Source organism: Pangasianodon hypophthalmus, chromosome 16 (assembly GCF_027358585.1).
Source record: "Pangasianodon hypophthalmus isolate fPanHyp1 chromosome 16, fPanHyp1.pri, whole genome shotgun sequence".
NCBI lineage: Eukaryota > Metazoa > Chordata > Actinopteri > Siluriformes > Pangasiidae > Pangasianodon > Pangasianodon hypophthalmus.
In genome coordinates, this window is record NC_069725.1 from 11,667,780 (window position 1) to 11,690,244 (window position 22,465).

General features: G+C 39.0%; 1 protein-coding gene across 2 annotated transcripts; it reads left to right on the forward strand.

Annotated features, from left to right (window-relative positions):
- The first annotated feature begins 222 nt into the window (after positions 1-222).
- Positions 223-20,895, forward strand: fam120c (family with sequence similarity 120C). Of its 2 annotated transcripts, none has more exons than XM_034312197.2 (16): positions 223-1,632; positions 5,253-5,499; positions 5,616-5,698; positions 5,815-5,943; positions 6,164-6,266; positions 6,470-6,543; positions 6,643-6,923; positions 7,521-7,767; positions 10,873-11,044; positions 11,971-12,220; positions 12,731-12,845; positions 12,983-13,192; positions 13,337-13,553; positions 14,602-14,737; positions 14,870-14,933; positions 15,420-20,895. In XM_034312197.2, exons 1-16 carry the CDS (start codon positions 1,117-1,119, stop codon positions 15,699-15,701), a joined length of 3,126 nt encoding a protein of 1,041 aa, XP_034168088.1. In that variant the 5' UTR covers positions 223-1,116; the 3' UTR covers positions 15,702-20,895. The 2 variants fall into 2 exon arrangements, with proteins under 2 accessions (XP_034168088.1, XP_034168089.1); XM_034312198.2 differs by having other exon boundaries at positions 1,540-1,674.
- Positions 20,896-22,465: the final 1,570 nt, after the last annotated feature.

Below are 22,465 nucleotides of genomic sequence, written 5' to 3' on the forward strand. Positions count from 1 at the left end.
CGATAACCGACACTTAAAAGTATTGTTTCGTGTTCCAGATAAACCTACATCTTTTTGAATTAACTATTCGCTTTGGACTTGTCATGGAATCGGGGTCACTGGTCAAGATGTTGGTAATTGTAGTTTTATAAGCAGTCTTCTTGCTGCTGTTAATTAACCATAAACTTCATCTCCCATAATTCCAACAAACTAGCTCCTCCCATTCTCCCCGATCAAGCACCACGCCCACTATTTCTTGGTCCGCGGGGAAGTCGCAAGATGGCCGACGTCGCTTGAAAGTACGTTCCTCTCCTCAGTATGAAGTTGTGAGTGAGATAGAGAGCGAGGGAGCTTACGGTGGCGTTTTGTTTTTGTTTTATTTTAGTTATTTTACTTTATTTTATGTTTAACCAACCATTTCATTCCGAAACGCACATGTCTCAGATTTCTTTAGGCTAGTTGAGTCGTCAGTCACACCGGGGTACTGGCTAACGAGCTAAGTTAGCTAGCTAGCTGGTGTGTTCGCTGCAAAGCTGCAGGTTTAGGTTAAATCAGTTGGCTAGCTTCTTGTCGATTTCAAACACGTTCTGTTCAGACTTTACACCACTCAACGGCTGCAATCGGAGACTAATTGAGAAACTGTCCAAACAAATTGACTGGCATTTTTTTCTGGTCGTAAGTTAGCTACTGTAAAGCTAGTTTGTTAGCATGTAGGATTATATTTTGGACCTTTTCACCGCCGTCGACTTGACTAGTGCCGCCGTTATTCTCCCACTGTAACATTGTAAACTTGGTCATGGTTTCCCACCGGGCGACATTCTAATTAATCAAGCAGTCTGTAATTCGGCAGGTATTGTAGGCGTTACACCGAAACGCAGAGTGGAGAATGGATATACATTGCACGTTCAGATATAAACTCTAGCCTCGCCCACGACTAGAATTTCACAGATTTCCACGCTCACTAGACACGATTCATTTTTAAACCCGCTTTACTAGCTGCACGCTCCTTTACTCATATAAGAAAGATCGATTAATACACTGATTAATAACTCTGGAAAGGGCGTGCTCATCTGCCACATCTACTACCACACACACACGCGCACACTTAAGACATAAACAGGACCGAAGTACGAAAATATGGGAGTGCAGGGCTTTCAGGAGTATTTGGAGAAGCGATGCCCGGGCGCGTCGGTTCCGGTAGATCTCCTCAAACTGGGCCGAACTGCGAGCCGAAATCCTCCACATCACCACCACCATCATCATCCTCATCACCCGAACGCGCTGCCCGCGCCTCCTCCGCCGCCCGCGCGCATCCTCGTGGACGCAGACTCGGGCCTGCAGCGCCTCTACGGCGGCTACCAGACCGACTGGGTGTGCGGCGGCGAGTGGAACGCCATGCTCGGCTACTTGGCAGCGCTGTCGCAGGCCTGCTTGTACCAGGGCGGCCTGGAGCTCGTCGTGGCCTTCAATGGCACCCTGGGCAAAGAGCGCTGGCCCGAGTGGGCGCGCCGAGCACAGGCCCACAGACAGACGGCGCAGCTCATCGTCAACCACGTGGGCAGCAAAGGCACACCGCCCCCGCGCGCCTGGTTCCTGCCGCCCGCCTGCCTCAGCCACTGCGTCCGCCTCGCCATGTTCCGCTTCCGCGTGCGGGTGAGTGCGCCTCATAACCGGCTCTGAGACATGCTGACAACTGTGAGTTACAGAATCAGATTCTTTCCTCCCCCTCAAATTTAAAGTTTCACAGGCTAAAGAGCCTTATACAGCAGCGCTGTTCAATTCTCGAATCTGATTGGTCAGTAGGTATTGATTCATTTTCTGTAACAGCAGCTCTGACAGTAGTTTCTGCTGCAGGCAAGTAACAGGTTTATGTTACATTATACTCATTCTAATCCCTTATTGTTTCTCTAATAAACTACACAGGGACTTTTATACCGAGTGCTCCACATAATCTAGGCCTAATAATAAACGTGGAACGTGTTATTTAACAAATAAAACTGTTTAATCCTTTGTATGGTGCAGACATTTATTTAACATTTATGGAAGGAGTCTCAGGTGTCAACACTTTGGAAAGGTCAAAAAGTTTTCCGCCACAGGAAAGTCTTCAGGACAGAGGACTTTGTGCTTTCCGGTTTCTCAGTAACATGACAAGCTATGTGTTTTTCTTTTGTTTTGTTTTGTTTTTTTTTGTTCAAGAGAGAAAAAAGAGGCGCTGCTAAGGGGATTACTGTTTATAGTTGCTATAAAGTAAGTGATAACGGGAATTAATTTGTCTCACAGACATTAACATTAAATGTATGTATAAATGGGTAAAAGTATGATGGGTCATTCATTAGTAAATTAAACATTGTATTCACTGGTAACTCACAGTGGTATAAGATTAATGCTTAGGAATGTTCTGCTATAGGAAAATGTTTATCTTTGAGTAGGTAATGGCATGACACCTTTCTGTCATGTATCCTTTTTCTATAACACACCTGTGGTGTTTTATTCTTTTCTTAATGCCATATGGAGATATAAAAGGCGTACGTCAATAAAAAAAAAAAAAAATCAAACCTGCACAGTTTTCCTCTTACTCCGAATGTAGTCTGTCGGCCTAGTTTTGTGTGATGCCAGTGTTGCTTACAAGTAGTGTAAGTCTGTCTCGCCCAAAACATTTCTCATAAAGACCTGCTCACATTTTCATATACATTTTAGGACCTACTAATCATCATTAGCACAACTGCTTGCTGCCAGGTAACAGCCTGTGTGTTTGTCTTTAAACTTTGAGAGGCGAAGCCTAGAGGGCAACATGATACCAAGTTATGTTATGGCTTATTCACTTTGACAGATATTAACACACTGCCCAAACTTTGCTGCGCACCAGTTTGTCAAAAATCAGGAGTCTCAGTCCTCATCTGAGTGAACCATGGTTCAGTTTGTTACTGGTGAGGGAGAAAAAAGTGCTCATATCACTCTGGTAAAGTTAAAACATTTGCTCAATGTGTATTTGAATTTGTAAACATTAATTTTTCTTTTGAGATTTGGAACAGTTTTAGCCATCCAAAACTTGACTGTTGATTGATTGAAAGTTTAAATGTAATGTCAACTTCATTATGGTGTTGATGCTTTGTAACTAATCATAGATTTATTTTTAAGATGGTTCTTCTTGGCTTTTTGGTTGAAAAGTTGGTTTGATTAATTCTTATTTGCCGGTGTTATTTTAGATTCTATTTTGGAAAAGAGTATAAACTTGATGTTAGCCAGTTCTCTAACAGCCAGCCAATCATTACTTTGGATGAATAGGCAACAGTGTCTGCAGCCAAACAAAACAAATCATCTTCTAGCTTAATGCGGTGAAAGAAGAGTACACTGGAACTAGTAGGCTTTTCCTGAATCAGGAAACTGCAGCTGTGTCTCAAGTGTCATACTAATGTATTATTTTCAGGGGTGGACAAATCACTAGCCCAGGCTCTCAGGACAAGCAGATTATATACCTGAGCTGTTTTTTCACAATCAGCAGCGCACTGTAGGCGGAAACGCTGACAAAACGGAGCATAATACAGTACAGCGTAGCACAAGACATCATGTATCTCAACCTACTGTACAACATGCAATCATCTCACAGTTATACATGCCCAGCGAAATGAACACGCTGGCCCGACTTGAATAACGTCTACTTCATGTATTGCAAGCAGCTGAAATATCAGCCAAATCCTTGCTGTCGTTTTCTCTAGGTCACAAATGATTTCCTACATCCGAGACATTAACAGGAAAGTATGACCACTGTTAAAAATCGTTCCATTCCTGGGAATTCAAGTGCTCGGTTATTATTTCTGTCAGGAAATGGTTTAAACATGGCTACCATCTCTGTCTCAAGTTTTATGTAAGACTGCATAGGGGGTACTAGAATGTTCTAAGCTGGGCCGAGCACAAGAAACTCCAGTCTAATATTGTTTTAGTCTCAGGTCTATTATTGCAGCGTCTGGGGTCTGGCTCGAACAGCACTTGGCTCCATGTCAAATCTAGTTGATGACCCACGATCTAGTCTGTTTAAAAAAAAAAAAAATGGCTGAGCACTTAACTTATTGATATAGTGAGATATCAAGAATAAATAAAAAATGATTTATCAGTTTCTATTGAGGGAACAGGTAACAGAGAAAAAAATTGCTGGTTAGAAATCTACTTTGTTAATGTCTCCCATTTGTAGCACTGCAATATAGGCCCTATTGAAGTATAAATGTGGATTACACATCCTTAGAGAATTGCCAGCTGAGACATCAAGACTTGGACTTCTGAAAACAGCTCTTTACCCAGATAAGTACGGAATAACACACGACAGAACGAGCTGTTAGCCGTGCCGTTAGTAAGAGGCTACCCTCCCGAAGTGCATTATTTTCGTACAACAGCACGGTCTGGAGTGTGTTATTTCACATATACCACAGCGATTTGCCAGTGGTTTCAGTGTTTAATTTATTAATGTACCAAACTCACATTTTAACGGTTTAGTTAGATTTAAGGTTGTATAACGTCTGACAGACAAGTTAGTTCCTGTTATCACTTATGTTATAGCCACGATAAAGTCGTTCCCTTACCAGCCTCTATCTCTCTTTCTCTCTCTCTTTCTCTCTCTCTCTCAAAAAAAAAAAAACTCAGCTTGTCATTTTACTGAGAAACCGGAAAGTGTAAACGCCTTTACTGAAGACTTAGTTATGCTGATAAACGTCACAAAGCACTGAGACTGTTGCAAAGACAAAAACCAAAAAAAAAAAAAAAAAAAAAGTTATAAAAATGACACCACATTTACAATTATGCGTTTTATTTGTTAAACAGCAACATGTTTTTAGAATCTGTTTATTCTTAGTCTTAGATTATGTGGAGTGTTTGCTGTACAAGTACCTTTGTATGAGCTGTTACTGTAGAAGCAATAAGAAGTATAGAAATAAGAAGTGCATTAATATTAACTTATTGTTCATGTCACGGCCGGAATTAATGTCCGAGCTGTGCCGTTGTACGAAAATAATGCACACCTTCTGACCAGTCAGGTTTGAGCATTCAGCAGCGCTGTGGTATATAACCTTATAACACTAATGTTACTTAATGCTTAATAGAAACAGTAACATTTAGCAAGATCTCGGTATGTGTTTTTTTTTTTTTTTTTTGTCGTCTTAAATTTACACACTTGCATCCGGTCCAGCACTTGTACTTATTGTTGAATCGGAAAGTAGTATAATACAGGATGAAGAAAGCAGGGAAATTCCCGGTCTAAAGTCTGTTTCCCTTTCTTATTGCAGGTGGTTCAGACCCTAGAGGACCACCACCAGGAGGTGCTATCTCTGTACAGAGACTTTGGATTTCAGGGCCTGATTGCACAGGATTCCGAGTTCGCTCTATGCAATGTCCCGGCCTATTTCAGCTCTCATGCGCTTAAGCTCTCCTGGAACGGCAAAAATCTGACCACTCACCAGTACCTGCTGTCTGAGGCTGCTCGCCAGCTGGGCCTCAAAACCCAGCACCTGCCCATCTTTGCTGCCCTGCTCGGTAAGTAACTCTCACCACAGTTAGCAAGACCACAGTTTGGACAGATTTTAACTTCTAGTAGATTTGAGCTTGTTCTGAATTATCTTGCCTAATCTGAAGGCTTCTTATTTCCTCAGGTAACCACATTCTGCCAGATGAAGACCTGGCTGCCTTTCATTGGAGTCTCTTGGGTCCAGAACACCCTCTTGCCTCCCTCAAGGTGCTATAATTTTTTTCACCGTTAAGACTTTTATTTACCGCTATCCATTGATAACTGGGTAAATATAGGAAAATGAGCCTCTGCTTCTGTTCTGATTGTTGTTCTGCTTATTTTAGGTAAGGGCTCACCAGTTAGTTCTCCCTCCCTGTGAGGTTGTGATTAAGGCTGTATCAGAGTACGTTGCATCTATTCAGGACCTCGGGAACCTGGATTCTGTGGCCAGAGATGTATTCAAACAGTCTCAGGTATATCATAATTCTTATGTTCCTTGACTCTTCAAGTATGCTGTTACTGCGAAGATAATTACAATTAATTTATTTAAATGTCTTAAATGCATTGACAAGTTCTCGTTCGCTTTGGTGCTGAGTTACAAAAAAGAAATGGAAAACAAAAGTAATACGAGGAAATGGGTAACTTTTTAAAGAATAAAAGTAAATTTGACCGACATACTTATTCCCTGTGCAGTCTCGGACCGAAGATAAAATCGAAAGATTTAAGAAGGCAGTGGAATACTTTTCAGCGGCCAGTAAACCCAGACCTCTAACCATGGGACCTTCTCCTTACCTCTGTAAGTATTGTCCATATGGATATGCTTTTTGGAATTTGATGTTTTTCTAATACTGGATGTCTAGTATATGTTTTGCAAAGGCACTGTGAGCTGAAAAGATGCTGAGTAATATTACTCTCTGACCCCTTGCCTTAATCCGAGTGCTTAACTTCTTACTGTTTCACTTTCATAAATAGATCCTCTCTTCTTGGCTTTGTTCACAGTGCCAGGTTTTGGGCCTTGTCAGTTTGGTGGTCCTCCAGGCCACATGGGGGCAGTACAGTCTGGGAAAGCCCAGGTAGAGTTCATTATAAAATTTGTCATCTCTCTAGTGTTTTCCGTCCTGGGATATCGTCTTTGTGTTCTTGTTTTCATTTCTACTTACCTTTTTTGACAGGTTGGTCCACCCCAGGTATCAGGTGTTAAGGTGCCTTATCCCGGTGGGCCCTACGGCCCCGGCCCAGCCTCTGCCCTTCTGTTTCAGAACCCACCTCCACCACTGCAGGAATGCAACGATTCTCTTGTTGGGAAAATGGGCTTTGGTGATTGGTCCGCTCCTTATGATTCCAGTCAAGTTGGCAACCGACTGCCCAATCACCACACAGCTGCTCCTTCAGGCCCTTCTCCATCACCGTCGTCTTCTTCAGATGGGGAGGAGCAAAATGACACCAGCACTAAGTGAGTTTATTTCTGAACCCTTCATAAAACATTTTTCATCTGTTCTTTACATGGTCACTATAAAAATATCTTACAAACTAACAGAATTTCAACAGAGTTAGTGACAAACTTTAACAAAATTATCCTATCGTTTTACTAATATGGGGAGTAGTAGCGCTCAAAGCAGATAGTTGCTGTTTATTATTTTATGCTGTCGAGCTGTGTCGCGCTCTAACATAGTAATGACCGTACCCAACTCATTGCTCAGATTTCTGTGCGTCTTTCAAATACTGCAAGCTGAACTCTTTGGGTTATCATAACATGACCATTGTCCTAGGTAAAACAAGCTCTACATTTTTTTTATCAGTGCCATACAGAAGCCATGCAAGAAAATTAAGAAGATTTGGGAGTATTTTAACACGGCACTAATGGTCCAAATTTGTCCGTCAGTTCTTTCATTCCCAAGAGGCTCCTAAAGATCCCACAGGAAATGTAAAAAATAGTTGCAGGGCCAAAAGGCTTCATAATGAAGTTCAGCTTTTAATGTTGTATCATTTACATACCAGTAAAAGCAAAACTTAATATCACGCTTCAACCCTGTCCTCTCTTGCTTTTCAGTCATTTGGCTGATAAGTCCTCTAGATGGGAAGAGCCCAGTGGCCGTGGGGGTGGCGCCTCTGGAGAGGGTCCCCAAGGCAACGGGAGTGGGCCATCTATTCCGTCACTGCTGTCCATGGCAACACGGAGTCACATGGACATTACGACTCCACCCCTTCCACAGGTCAGCGCTGAGGTGCTACGAGTGGCGGAGCACAGACACAGAAGAGGTCTCATGTACCCACAGATATACCACATCCTCACCAAGGTATTGCAGGCTTCCTCTTTTCTGTGGTTAATCTGAATTAAAATGTAAACATTCAGTCAAACTGTCACTGTTCCATTCTCTGGGTGGGGCAAACATCTCCTTTTGACTCATGGTTTACGAATGATTGATGTATTTTAAAAGGAGTGTTTACGTAGGAAGGTGACTGAAGGGAGAGGCAGTTGCTCTACTTGTCTAGAAACATTTTTTTTTTGTAGTTGCATGTTTTTCATTTAATTGGTGCCAACACTTATTTGTAACTACTAACTAACTGAAAAAGGGCCCTTGATCATAGAGAAAAACAAAGCAACACAGTTGAATAGTTATCAGTTTTGTGAACAAAGTGATTTTGTGATTGTGAAGCAGACCAGTGCTTAACAAAATCTAATCTATCCTGCAACTCTAAAAAGTGAATTTACACTTCATATTAATTTTGTACATTTGTGAAGTGTCATGAACCTTACTACTGTTCATGTGATCAGTGTTTTTTGTTAGTTTCAGTGGTAAGTTTTTACTTTGTTTTTATCAACATTATTTCTATAGTCCCCCTTACTCTATCCTCCCCTCTTCCTTTCTACCTGCTACTAACCAGTCAGCGCCAGTCTGAGGCCATAAATTATTGATTGATTAAGATGACATTAAAATAAACAGACAGTGGCAATTTACCATACCACCAGTTACTGCTTACTAAACTACCTGCTGCTATTAAATCATTTCTGAATATTGCTTATACATTATCATATCTTTTAATGTATAATCACTCACCAGGACAAAGTTCATGTGAAAATATAGATAAAAATGTCTGACTGTGAAACACATTTATATATTTTTTTTATTTTTATTATTATTATTATTATTATTATTATTTTAAATATTGTGAATTTGAATGTAGTGAAGTGTAAAGAAGGGTCATAATTTGGGGATGTTTTGCAGCATCAGGGTTCATTACTGAAGGCTTGAATGCTGCTCAGTATAAGATGATCATTCACAAAAAGGCAGTATGCCTCATTCGTTCGAATGAGCGTTTAAACAAGAAATTTGGCATTCATGAAAATCCCTGTCAAGTCTCTATCAAAAACACATCCTCATTCACTAGGTCAGGGACTAAGAGTACCATCAAGAAATTTTTTTTGAACTCTAGTAATTTTATGTTATTGGCATTAATGAATGAATATAAAAAATAAAGAAAGTGAACCAACACACACCCATAAATTAAGACAATCGTTCAGTTATAACAAAAGAAACGTCCATGTATAAATGGAGGATGGGCCGGTCTGCCTGTGCATAGCCGTAAACACATGCCTCAGCTGATGGAAGATTTAGCGCTCGTTTATGAGAGAAAAGATGTTTAAAAACTGGTATGAGTTTCTTCAGACGATGGAAGCTAGCTTATAAATCGGTTCCGTTTGACACGGCATCTTCTTTTAACTCTGTGCAACACTTCCAGCTTGTTGGCCGAGACACTTAGAGCAGATTTAAAATAGCAGTTTCCCTGTGTGATGTGGTTGGTGCGCATGATCACCCTGGTACAGTGTAGATCTTTTTTTTTTTCCTCCTCTGTTTCCATGTCGCACCGTTTTCTTGTCACCTGACTTAACTGACAACTAATTCATCTTTTCTGTAATTTGTTTTCAGGTGGTGTTACACTGCTAAATATTTTTATTGGCATACAAATGAGTCAAAATAACCTCCACTTCTGCCTTTCTGCATTTTCTCTCATCGTTTATTTCATGCTCCCAGCTCTGTCTGCACTTTTGTGTAGTTTTGTGTTTGTCACTATATGCAAATCAGCTGTATCTGGAATGCGCTTTGCACTTTCTGGGTGATCAACATACGGATGTGTTTCCGAAACGTTTGTAAACACAGCGGAAAGTTTAGTTCGGTTTGGCTTACACAAACATTTACACACAACTTCACTAGAAGATTGATTAATGAGTCCCAGTGGCTGTATATTAAATAGTGGCTGGATACAAAACCCTGTGGTTGTAGTCATTGTAACAGAAGAGTTAGGATGTGATCAGAAGGATCAAAGCTGATTAGTTGTACAGCAGCTGAGCAGTCAAATTAGGAAGGCAAAATTTTGAGGTCTGTTTTGACCTATATATTTTTAATCTATTATAATTGGTATTGTTATTTTTATGTATTGCGAAGTTCACATTATTGGGGTTTTACACGTCTGATACTTATGCAGCGGTCCCAGTTGTCCTGAAAAACCTGGAAATGGTTAGGCTATATTTCCGATCATGGAAAGAAATTTGTGGACAAAGCTAAAATGTTAGTATGTTCCTCGAAATATTTTTGAAGGTTCTGGCATATTTCTTCTTCAACTAACATCTTATAAAAACATATAAAAACTAATGGTCTGAGGAAATAAAGGTCACTGTGTGGATCCTATTATACATCTGAGTCAGTATGCCTGTATTTATTATTTTACCGTTTTGTGCTAGGAGGATCCCAGTGAAAGTTGAACATTTTTGGTGCAAAAGCGACTTGAGGCTAGCAAAGGTGGAATTCTGACCAGAGGTGGTTATTAACAGATCGTTTGTAGGTTTTTTCATAACATCATTGAAATCTGAACTTTGCTTAAACTCTACTGGGTTCTTTGGTGGATTCTACTAATGTTCTTTTCTAAAGTTATTAAACTAAGCATATTTTTAAAATTTACCACGCACTGGTCTCTAATAGTGAGCAGTATTGTATATTTCACTTCACATGAGAGAATTGTTGAGAAATGGCTTGTTTTGCATTAGTCAGTACAGGGGATGTGGGGAGTTGTTTAATTCATTTTAATGTTAAAGATTTCCACAAATGTGAGTCATTCTAAAGAGACTCCTAGTGAGCAACAGCTGTCATGTAGTATATAACTCGGTAAAAAGAATGATAAACATGTTAGTAGGCAAAGCCCAGCCTTTGGAAGATCTTTATGAAAAGAGAGTCCAGCATGGGTACAGTGCATATCATGGTTTAACAACAGCAGCAATGACACACACACACACAAACTGGCAATGATTTAGGTGCAATAAATTTTTTTTTAAATTGTTGACTTTCAACTTTATAGTAGCACCTTTGGTTAAGATCTTTTACCTGTTTGCTCACTGTGTATCTCAGGGGGAGATGAAGATGCCAGTGTGTATAGAGGATGAGTGTAACCCTGACCTGCCTCCTGCCTCTTTGCTGTTCCGCTCAGCGCGGCAGTATGCCTATGGCGTGCTGTTTAGCCTGGCTGAGACCCAGCGGAGACTGGAAAGGATGGCCATGCGCAAGCGCACTCCACTAGAGGGTGAGTGTGGGACTGAGAGTGTAGTGGGTGCAGCTTATAATCAGTGTAGTAATACTGTCACGATATATATATATCTATCTATCTATCTATCTATCTATATATATATATATATATATATATATATATATATATATATATAGATATATAGATAGATAGATAGATATATAGATAGATATATAGATAGATAGATAGATATATAGATAGATAGATAGTACAGTGCAAAAGCTTTAGGCACATGTGAAGGAATTTGAGAAGTTGCTTTCAAAAATAAATAACTGAAATTTTTAAAAATCAGATTTATTATATAGAGCAGTAAGAAGAAAAAATTCAAGTCAATAATTGATAACCAGTCTCTGATTTTGAAATGAAATTACTTCTGAAGTTCACTGTAGTGCAGTTTGTAAGGTTGAATATACGATCAATTGTTTGTCTCTGCAGGTGAGATCCCACACAACCTTGATCGTCGTTTTATCCAAAAAGTGGTCCATTACTTTATATCTGACATTCTTTAAAAACTGTTCTTATTTCTCTGTACCATGTATTATTTTACAAAAGGAAAGGGTATTAGCTTTGTTGTACTGGCACATTAATACAGAAGACAGTATCAACATAAACAATTATGCTTATGTGCATCATCATGGGTCAAGAGCACAACTTGTTTAGAGAGCACTGTGAGATGGTGCAGTTTTTTGTACTTGCTTAAATGACTGGCAGAGATGTTCAAAACTATGAAATGTCCAATGTTAAATTTTCTTACTTTTACTATGCTGGCTATTTAGCAAGCTGTTGACATAGTTTAAAGGAAATGCCACTGGCTTACTCTTTTCATTTAAACAATTTTTCTCTGCCTCCTTGTGCTGCATGTGACAATTTTATGTCACATAAGTTGCTTTTGTTTCATTTGCTTTCTCTTCGTGACTCCACAGTGCCCCCGGTAATAGTGAAGGAATGGTGTGCCAGTAAGGCCAAGTCTGCTTTGACCCCTGAGCTGGTTCCAGCTATGTGTTTCCGCGAGTGGACCTGTCCTAATCTGAGGCGTCTGTGGCTTGGCCGTGCCTCCGAGGACCGCAGTCGACGCACGCGAGCCTTCTTGGCCTGCATGAGATCAGACTGCCCTGCCCTGCTTAACCCGTCCTGCGTGCCATCACACCTGCTGCTCATGTGCTGTGTACTCAGGTAGTGAAACTGGATACATGATTTTACGTCATGCACTACAGCCACTAGTACTTTATTATACAGGAAGACCCAGCAACCGTAAGTGTCTTTTAAGAGATTTGGGCTGTGCAATATGATTTCTTGTGTAGACTTTGCATTACTGATATCTCTGAAGCCTGCTTGTAATGGTCTTCTGTGGGTATCATAACATATCCAGGTTTTCCCTGTGTATCGTCATAAATTATATCTTTAACTTAATTAAAATTACTAATTTTGCTCAGAATAAAGCAGGTTGATCTTCACCTGTTACACTATGAGTTCATTACATTCTTTTAATGTTGCAAGGCATAATGCAATCATAGTGTATGGTATTGTATTCCCGACATGCTGTTTTTGGTCATAGTGTGCAGCTCTATTTGAGCTTGCTTTCAGGAGCGTTAGTTCTTTTCAGTAGAATAGTTTTAAGTAGGTCTTTATAATGTACTGCTATAGTCATTAGAAATGATGGGAAATGTGTGTCCTTGCATGCAGGTATATGATGCAGTGGCCAGGTGGTCGTATTCTCCAACGCCATGAGCTTGATGCCTTTTTGGCTCAAGCGGTGTCCAACCAGCTCTATGAGCCTGATCAACTGCAGGAACTCAAGGTAGGTGCCCAGAAATCCAAACTCGGTTACACTGCATGTTATTTCCATGTACTGAATGTTGTGTTTGCTTGCTTGTTGGGTTAAGCATAACAGTAAAGTGGATCTTATGTCTGTGTCTGATTTTTTTCAATGTTTAGGTGGAGAAAGTGGATAACCGTGGTGTGCAGCTGGCCTCACTCTTTATGAGCGGCGTGGACACTGCCCTTTTTGTGAATGATGTGTGTGGCCAGCCTCTCCCATGGGATCACTGCTGCCCATGGGGCTTCTTCGATGGCAAGCTGTTTCAGAGCAAACTTGCAAAGGCTACCAGAGACAGAGCTGCTCTGCTGGACATGTGTGAAGGCCAGGTACGGATCCTATCATTTTTACCCTGCCTTATAGCTTCTCTCCCTTAATAATCTCACAGATCTTTTTTGGTATATACTGATACTTTTCTAAACTTGTGAACAATTAAGACATAAAGCTCTCTCCTACACCTTTCTCTCTGACAGGAGGAGCTGGTGTCCCGAGTCGAGAAGATGAGGCAGGCTATCCTGGAGGGTATCAATCTCTCTCGACCTCCACCCCCACCCCCACCTTTGCCGCCCCCGGCCTTCCTGCCCCCTGCCATGGTGCCACCATTCTACCCTATGCACCCACTGTATCCGCCTCGACCCTTGGGCTCTATGCCTCCTCCGCACCACCAGCATCGACCAAGAGCTTTCCCAGGTCTGATCACAGTCACGCATTCCGCTGTTCTGATTTAAGACTCTGTCCAATCAGACCCAGTACTTTTGGTCAAGAGAGCTGGAGAGTGAGCTGCTTAAAGAGATGCTACTGCACCTTTGAACCTAATGTCTATTCACAGCATTTGTAAAGTGTATGTGAATACAAAAGCAGTAATTTCTACATGTTTCCCTGAGCTGAGAGAACAACAGAAAACCTGTTTACTCAAAACTTATGAGTGAGTGTTAGTGTGGTTGTTGAATTTTGCCAAGAATGTATAAAATGTGTGAAATATTTGACTATGAACATATGTGGTTAGTTGGCTTTTCTTAAGTCGTATCCGGTCTCAATAAGGCTTCATTGTTTATGTTAAGCTATGATGAATGCTCTTAAATGCGCTTAACTGCAAGTTCTCTACTCTGAAAAAATAATCTCCCAAAGCATGAATTCTGTTCTTTCAAGTAAACAGTTTCTGTTTATTTCCTCAGTACAGGGAAATTCTTGTCTATGGTATTTGCACATACATTACAGATGCAGTAGTTGGAGATTAGGTTAGAAAATGCTGGATTGTTTCTTTAAAGATGGCTTTAGAATGTTGGCCAAAGCCCATATTACATTGGCTGTATTGCCTTGTGCTTATAGAGTTCTTGTTTAATTTCTTGTTTAATTGAACAATTTATTCACACCTTCTTTCCGTATAGTCAGGTGATTTCAGAAGGAATTTTTTTTATTTTTATAATCATATCCAGTTTGAAGTGGAATCAAAAAAGGTTTGGCGGTGCTGAGCTTTCTAAATTTTTACCTCGTTGCTGTGTTTTTTTTTGTTTTTTTTTTTCCTCAGCATAGATGTGACCATTAAATGAAGGAATATGCAATATTAAGGGTTATAGAATTATTTTCTGTCTCTTATATGATGGCTATTTGTTTTAAACCAGCATGACTTTTTAAAACTACATTTTAAACTGTCAAATCATGAATTGCAGATTTAGCAGCATGCCGTTTTGTTTACAAGCTCATGTTTTACACTATAAAACTTTCACTGTCAACATAGGTATCCAGTCTATACCTCCTCAAGGTGGGAAGCTAGAGATTGCTGGCATGGTTGTTGGCCAGTGGGCTGGAAACAAACCGGTGCGAGGCAGAGGAGGGTTTAACGTACAGGTGGTATCAGTGGGAGGAGGAAAAGGGTAAGTCACCTCAGGAAGGACCACTTTACTTCACTTATTCAATGTGGCAACTTGAACACTAGTCAAACATAGTATAGTATGAAAATACAGACAAATGAGGAATAGAAAAATTCTGTTTTGTCTTTGTTATAGGAGGGGTAAAGAAGTGGTACCAAAAGGAAGGGGAGGGAAGAAAATGAACACAAATCGAACACAGGTAATAGCAATATACACTTTATAATCTGTCATTTGTATGTATTCTTACTAAATAACCTGTTTATATGACATCTTTTTACAAACATTAAAAAATGCAGGAGCCTTTTATTCTCTGACTACAACTACAAAAGAATTAATGTGTAGAATGATCTTTAGTCATAGCTACAGACAAACTGCCCAAAGTTAACAGTGAGATGGGGTGATTTCAAAAGAGCTGGAAACCAGTAAGCATGGAAAACCTTTTGTGAATTCTTGATTCTTTAACTAAAGTGGATTTGCAACAAACTACTCAAAATGACCATTTAATTTGTTTATTTGTTTGTTCAATTACTTTTGGTCCCTGAAATAGAGTAGAATCACATATAAAAAGTGTTGTATTACCTACAACGTTCACCCCATTTAGATTGGACCTACATTTTGAGCGATGCTCGTCATTTAATTTCCCCCAATTTACCCCTTTTTTTTTTTTTTTTTTTTTTTTGTGTAGAATCTCTCCTCTTCACCTCCCTCATCCAGCCCACCAAAGCTGGCAGAGGAGCCCAAAACAGTGGGGCGGCCCACTGAGAGAGCCGGCGTTGTATCCCAGCAGCTGAACGGCAGCTCTTCAGGAAGCGCCGCTGGCCAACCCGTTGACCTGCCACCACTGGCCCAGCCAATCCAGTGTGCCTTAGCCAGCAAAGACAACCAATCAGGAGACGGGGTGGAGGTAGAGGCCCCTTGTTGCCTTGACGACTGCTCGTCAGATGGTGCACTACAAAAAGAGGAGTAATTACATCCCATAGTTTAACGAGAATGATTGAGTTGAGAGGGAATGTTCCAAGTTCGACTGCCTTTTTCCTTGCAAAACATAATTAGGCACAGTAGCCACTTCGTGTTGTCGTCATAAGAATAATTTATGATGTTACAGATGCTGGAAACTAGAGATGGACAGTGTGACAAGGGGTGCGGTCTATGTCACCTTAACAGCAGGTTCTGATTTGGAACTGAGCAAAGTTAAAAATCACAACCTTTAGATTGCACATTGCACTGAATCTTTTTGATTCTGGACCTCAGCCTTTCCACTGCCCCATCAGGGTTGTAGCATTGTGACAAGCTCTCAGTCTTTTCACCTTTCTAACTTTTTTTTTTTTTTTTTTTTTTTTTATTTTTAGAACACTTTAGATTGTTAGTTATATTTGTACTATTGCGTAAAAATGGCGACAGTAGGCCCCTTTTTTGATCAAAGCATATTCTAATTAAATCCACACTTACAGCCAGTGCATTTTAAGTGCAGCATACTTACCTTAATAGTCTCAAAGCATTTTTGAATTAATTCCAGATAAGATATTGTCACTTAACCAATGCTGTTGATCACCCTGGCTGTTAGTCACACATCATGCATCTGACAATTGGACCATGAGCCGATTTAGTGCACCATGGCTTTCCCCCATCATTTATATACACAACATTTAATTGTTGGCATGAGCTTTGTATTTAATATTTCTTAAGTAGCATGTTACACAAATTGCGTTGACATTTTGACATTTGTTATATGCATTTAAAATGCATAGGTGTAGATATAGGTACCCTCCTCTTTTTTTAAATTTTTTTTATTATTTTTTTTTTTCCCCATTTTAACTCATATTTAGTGATTCTCGGCAAACATTGTTGTAGTTGTCGGTAATTGGATCGCAGTAGTTGTCAAAACCTGCACGTTTCTTTTTTAAATTATATTCTTATAAATGAATTCATAGTACTTAAACAAAAGCCCTGTTGCTACTTGTATTGCAGGCAAGGCAAAGATTGAATTAGGACCCTGTTTAGAGTTAATAAATTGTCCCTGATTGAGCACTGCATAAAGTGAGACACTCCAGTGCTGTCGTAGGTTAGTGTCAAAGGGATTGTCCTCACAAATAGTGATATGGCTACCAGTGAATTTAAAGCTGCTTGACCGTGAGAATAGCATCAGTTTTTAATCATTATTAGTCAATAGCACTGTTTGTTTGAGTCATCCCTTTAAGGGGAATGATATTGTTGTATTTTGTGTTTTTGTAACATTACAGTTTGAAATTAAGTGGTTTTGCGGCATATAATAAGGGTCCAAAAAATCCTGATTTTGTTGCAGAAAAATGGGTTGTGTCACAATGCTGAAATTACTTGTGTTAGATTACTAATTTCAGTGATCCAGATTCTGCTCATCACAATGCTGAGAGGTAAAGAACAAAGGCGTGAGACTGCTGACATGCCAGTCAGGGATGGTATTGCTTTGCTATCTCCACTCTCAGTAGTTTTTGTTTTGTTTTTTTTTTTTTTTTTTTTTTTTTTTTTAATAAATAAAAATGTTTGTCCCACATCATCTACTCAGTAAATAGACATACAGCACTTGTGATACCCACTGACATAGCTGCTAATAGGGTTATAAGTTTTTTATTAGTTTTTTAAAGCACCTTATACCCCGAGATATAGATATTGATATGCAAGCCCCAGCACCAAACCGAAATGGAAACGCCCTCTGAAATTTTTTGTAACTCAACATAAAGCACTTATGTTATTTATGTATAATTATAGAACAGTACAACTACAGTCATTAGTCTACGTAGACCAAGAAACTGGGGTACAGAAGTGGAACTCCTAAATTTGTGACACAGTTGGGTGAAAAACCACGCTCTCTAGTCATTTCATTACATTAATATATGGTGTTCTGTTTTTGTGATATTAAACCCATATGTGTTGTTTCTATGACTGCCCATGGACCTTGTGCACTTTTCAGAGAGCATTTTATTGAGGGAAAATGGGTTTAAAGTAATCCATCTAACATGAAAATCCTCCAGCTTTGAAACACAATTTGACACCTTCACGCAAAGGAAATGCTCCTTTGTGAACTTTTTTTGTACTAGTAATTATGGGGATGTTGGGAATGAGCTTCAATTTGTATCAAAGAACAAATACACTAGAGAGAGGCTCTTTTGACAAATGATTTTAATTAGAAAACTTTAATACTGAATTTCATTAGTGTCTGTGCAGGCATGTTAATAAGATGCACCTTATTTTGTTACAGTATGGATAGATGATAGTTTATCATGTGCCACAAATTGTATATGAAAAGCTCTAAATATCGCAGAACGACAGACATATTTATGTTTGTATATTCTAAAAGTTTTGCGGAATCCCCTCCATTAGTTTAACTTGTTTAAGTTTATATATGTATACCACACAGATATACACAAATAGTCAGCAGTAACCTTTTACACAAGCGTTTGTCATTGGCTACGTCCAAGTTCATAAAGGTAAAGACATGATGTGATCGTCTTGGACATACATGAACTATGATAAATCGGTATTAATCGAGACCATAGCATTGCAAGTAGTGTATTTAAACCCATACGATACCGTACTATACATACACAGCCAATTATTCTGAAGTTCAGACTTTGGTTGTTGCATTTGATGATGATGACATTTCAGCAGTGCTCGTAATGGAAGGATCTTCCATTATGAATTAAGCACGCCAAAAACACACGTACACACAAATACACTTGTTTGTACCTATAAACAAGCAATTGCTTCAGACATACTGTAGACCGTTATTCAGTTTTCAGTTTCCATTTAAGGTAGATACAAAATGTAAGTTCACTATGCAGGCACAGATTATTGTCATAGAATACCAGTTATCAGAGTTACATTTAGCATAATCTTAGTCTCAAAGATATTAACACACCCATAATTCAGATACACCCAGAAATAGACATAAACAAGTACACACACATATGTGCATATGTAGATGTTTTCTTTTAGAGAGACACCAGTTAGTACAAGAGAAAATGTAACGTTATTTAGGATTTCTTTTTGTATTTGATATAGTTGATTACTTGTAATGCTTAATTAGTGATTTCAGATGTGTGGTTCCCAAGTTACCCTCTGCAGAGCTTCTTATCTGGCTTTTATGTATTCTTTTTTTCACTGTTCTAACCTCTTTCTTATTTGCCATTTTAATCAGACATTTGTTGAGAGTTAACTATACCCAACATAGATGCAGATGTAAGATAATTTACAGTATTAAATATTTTAAGGGATCTGTGTTTTGATTTTTGAGGTACAACCAAACCTTATCATATGCCTTTCCCCCTTTATCCTAATCAGTCCTATTCATTCGGTGGTAATTTAGAACATGTGCAGATTTATTCACATGGCGATAGTTACTGTACTGCACTATTTGTTGCTGATTTAAGAAATCCCTGTCTTGGTGTTGAATATAGCGTTATTAATACACACTCTCACAGTTCACATGCTTGCTTTCTGTAGTTTTACAATAACAACCATATTTCTTCCCTATCTTTTCTCAAAAACAAAAAACAAAAAAACAAATGCCCATCACCTCTTCTTTCTCTCGTTCCATCATGTCTAGACTCTTTTGTCTTTTAACTTATCATGTCTCGGTTGTGGACTTTCTTGCTCCTACTGCAGTGTTGTCTCCTTACCCCATCATACTAACAGTAAAGATAATATTAACGACAATAATAATTACGCTTATAATCAGTCTGTATGTAATCGTAGCCAGAAGTCGGAAACGGATATTTTCAGCGTTGAACAAAAGAAAAAAAAAAAAAAAAAAATTAACCTAACCATCTTTGGTTTGAAATTGTGAAAATTGTGTTTTTTTTTCTTGCTACTTTTAAAAAAACGTTATTACTCCTTTGACCATTGCTACAGTTAGTATTAAATACACTTAGCACAGGTAGATATTTGAAACTGTAATGATTATAGGTATCTTTACCTTATTGCTATTGTTTCAGACCACTTCACCATTAGGATAAAATTGTAGCCATCAGACTAAACCACAACTTTGTCGAACATTATGAGATGCGTCAGTTAATCAGTGAAGATCATTCAAAAGCTGATAAATTCAACATTAACCATTGCATCCTTGCACAAAACAGAGAGTTATCTCTGCTACTAAAAACCAAAGTGCATACTATCTTACTATTTGTCAACCCAAATTACAGTTTTCTTTTATTTGTGGAAATCAGAGTTCTAATATTCAGTAATTGAGATCATAACATATATTATGGGTCCATTGACAAATATTAAATGAAGGAAACAATGTATTTACATCTTTTTGGTGAAATGTGGCTGAGGTGTGTGTTGTCCAATTTCTTTGCTAACAGTTTTTCCCTTTTATGAAGCATAGCCTCAGATGCAAGTCTTGATGCGGTTAAATCCTAGCACCCTCTACAGTTACAGTTTGGGAAATGTAGCTTCATCAGTAGTCATGGCAAGGTTAAAAGTATGCACATAACTGTTAACAGGATCAGTCACAAGTTAGCGTGAAGAGTCCTTGCCTGTGCATTCCTGTAGACTTGTGTCTGGAGATTAGATTTGATTTTTGCTTTAAAACTGTTCCCTTCTATCCTAGCTTTGAAGCCCTTCACGTCACAGGACCACCTGTGTGCTTTTGAGTGGTGTTGTAAGGTTTTGAGCCCGTTAGCGATAACAGCAATGTGTTGTGTACAATGGCTCCCTGCCATTCCCCCCTATTCTTGCTGGATGAGTGCCCTTGTTTTATCCTCTTGTTTTTAGAGCATGTTGCCCCTGCAATGTTGTTAACATTTTCAAGTGACGACCCAGTCTCATTTGTAGGCAACACGTTCTGTCATCTGATCCGTTCACCAGGATAAACGCGTTGATGCATGCATCAAGGTCTCCAAAAGAACTTGTGTAGTGAAGGGTGAAACTTCATTATTATTATTATTGCTGTTATGGTTATGATCGTTATTAACAGTTTCTCATTTTTAGTCAAAAGAAAGCACCAGGTTGTTTGGGAAAGAAACCTTTTTTATTTGTCTTGCTGTTGAGGTCTGAATTCATGATGCATTGAGAAGAAAGCCAAAAGGCTGAGAGAGAAAGAGTTGAAGTTGGCAGTCATGTTTGTATGGTTGGAAAATGACTTACAGTGCTGAAATAAAATTTATTCTTTTAGTAAAAAATGTTTTTCTCTATTTATTTAAGTGACCTGTATGTATGTTCTGTATTTCCTTACTCAATATAGGTTTTGAATGAAGGCTAAACAGTAAGCAGATTGACAGACTTTAACAGACAAGCTGTAACACTTCTTCGCAACTTCGTAACAGTTCTTTGTGATATACATTTCGTACACTGCTTGAAGAGTTGGTATGTTTGCATGCACCGCAACAGTGCAATGTACAGCAGTAATGCATTTAATCTCACCTTGTCACCTTGAATCTCACCTTATCTTTTCCCAGATTTTACCGGTCTGCAAATATCTGCCTTCTGTGAGTCCAAAAATTTGTATTTTAAGTCTCTCCTTCCATTAGATAGCCAGATCTTTTTTAGTGCAGAACTTTGAACTTAGGAAGAATATTAAGTGCATGGGGGAGAGCATCTGAGAAATCTGAATGCCACCTGACCACAGCCCAGCACATTCTGTTCAAACCTGACCCAACCCACTATTGCCATCACAACCAACCAAAGAATGAATAAAACGTGACATTGCTAATGATTGCCCCACTTCCTTGTAGAGACAGTGTCATCAGCTCAGTGGTACATAAAATCAAATTGAGTAGTTAATAGGCTAAAAGTCCTCACTGTGAAAAGCTATATTAACATTAAAACTATTAATCAGATGATGGATGCATGGAGCTTCACTTAATTTCTCATGTTGTGGACTACACATGACCCTGATTCCTAACAAAACATTGTTAAATATTTATTTGAATAAACATTTTAATTGAGATAGGGTGTTGCAGATAGTTTAACAAATCCTAAACTTTTACCAAGTTCAGTGAACCTGACACAACATACCTACGGATATCGCTTCCAGAAAACTGGATTAGAATTTTCATAAGTTAAGGTAGTCAACTCCAATTATGTTGACCTTAGCTGAAGTGTGTTCACAGTGAGCATGTCTCGCTCATCTCACTGTACCAGTGTTGTGTACACATGCCACAATAATATCACGTTCTCTTTAGGATGATCCTGAGCTCACACAGGCACTCGACCTTGGCCTTGAGGATGTCTATAAGCAACTCAACCCTGATTCTAATCCTGCAATGGGGCAGGGGCAGGTTCAAGGGAGAGTGGTCATGAAAGAAGGCAGAAAGAGCTCACCAAAGAAAGAAATTGTACTATACATACATACATGGGAGGAAACTGTTTTTTAAAGGAAGGAACTTTTGTTTAAAGGAATGCTGGTGCTATAAGTAATGAATATATTAAGTAATGAATGATAGAAAATTGAAATATCTATTATAAATGTAAATCTGTGAACAATGTAAGCATTAGTATCTAATGAATCCACAATTAAAGGTCACACCATTTCTGAAAACTGTTGAGCGCATGTTGAACTGTCTCCTGAAGTTTAAGCTGGTTTAGTTCAAGTAAACCTCCCACTGAGCAGACTGCTTTACACTGCAAGCTGCCATAGTAACTGACCTAGACTCTCTCTGATATCAGTTTGTCAAACTCAAAATGCTAGTAACAGATGAAACTGTCTACATATACACACATGCCGAGACCTTTAACAACGTCATGATGTGA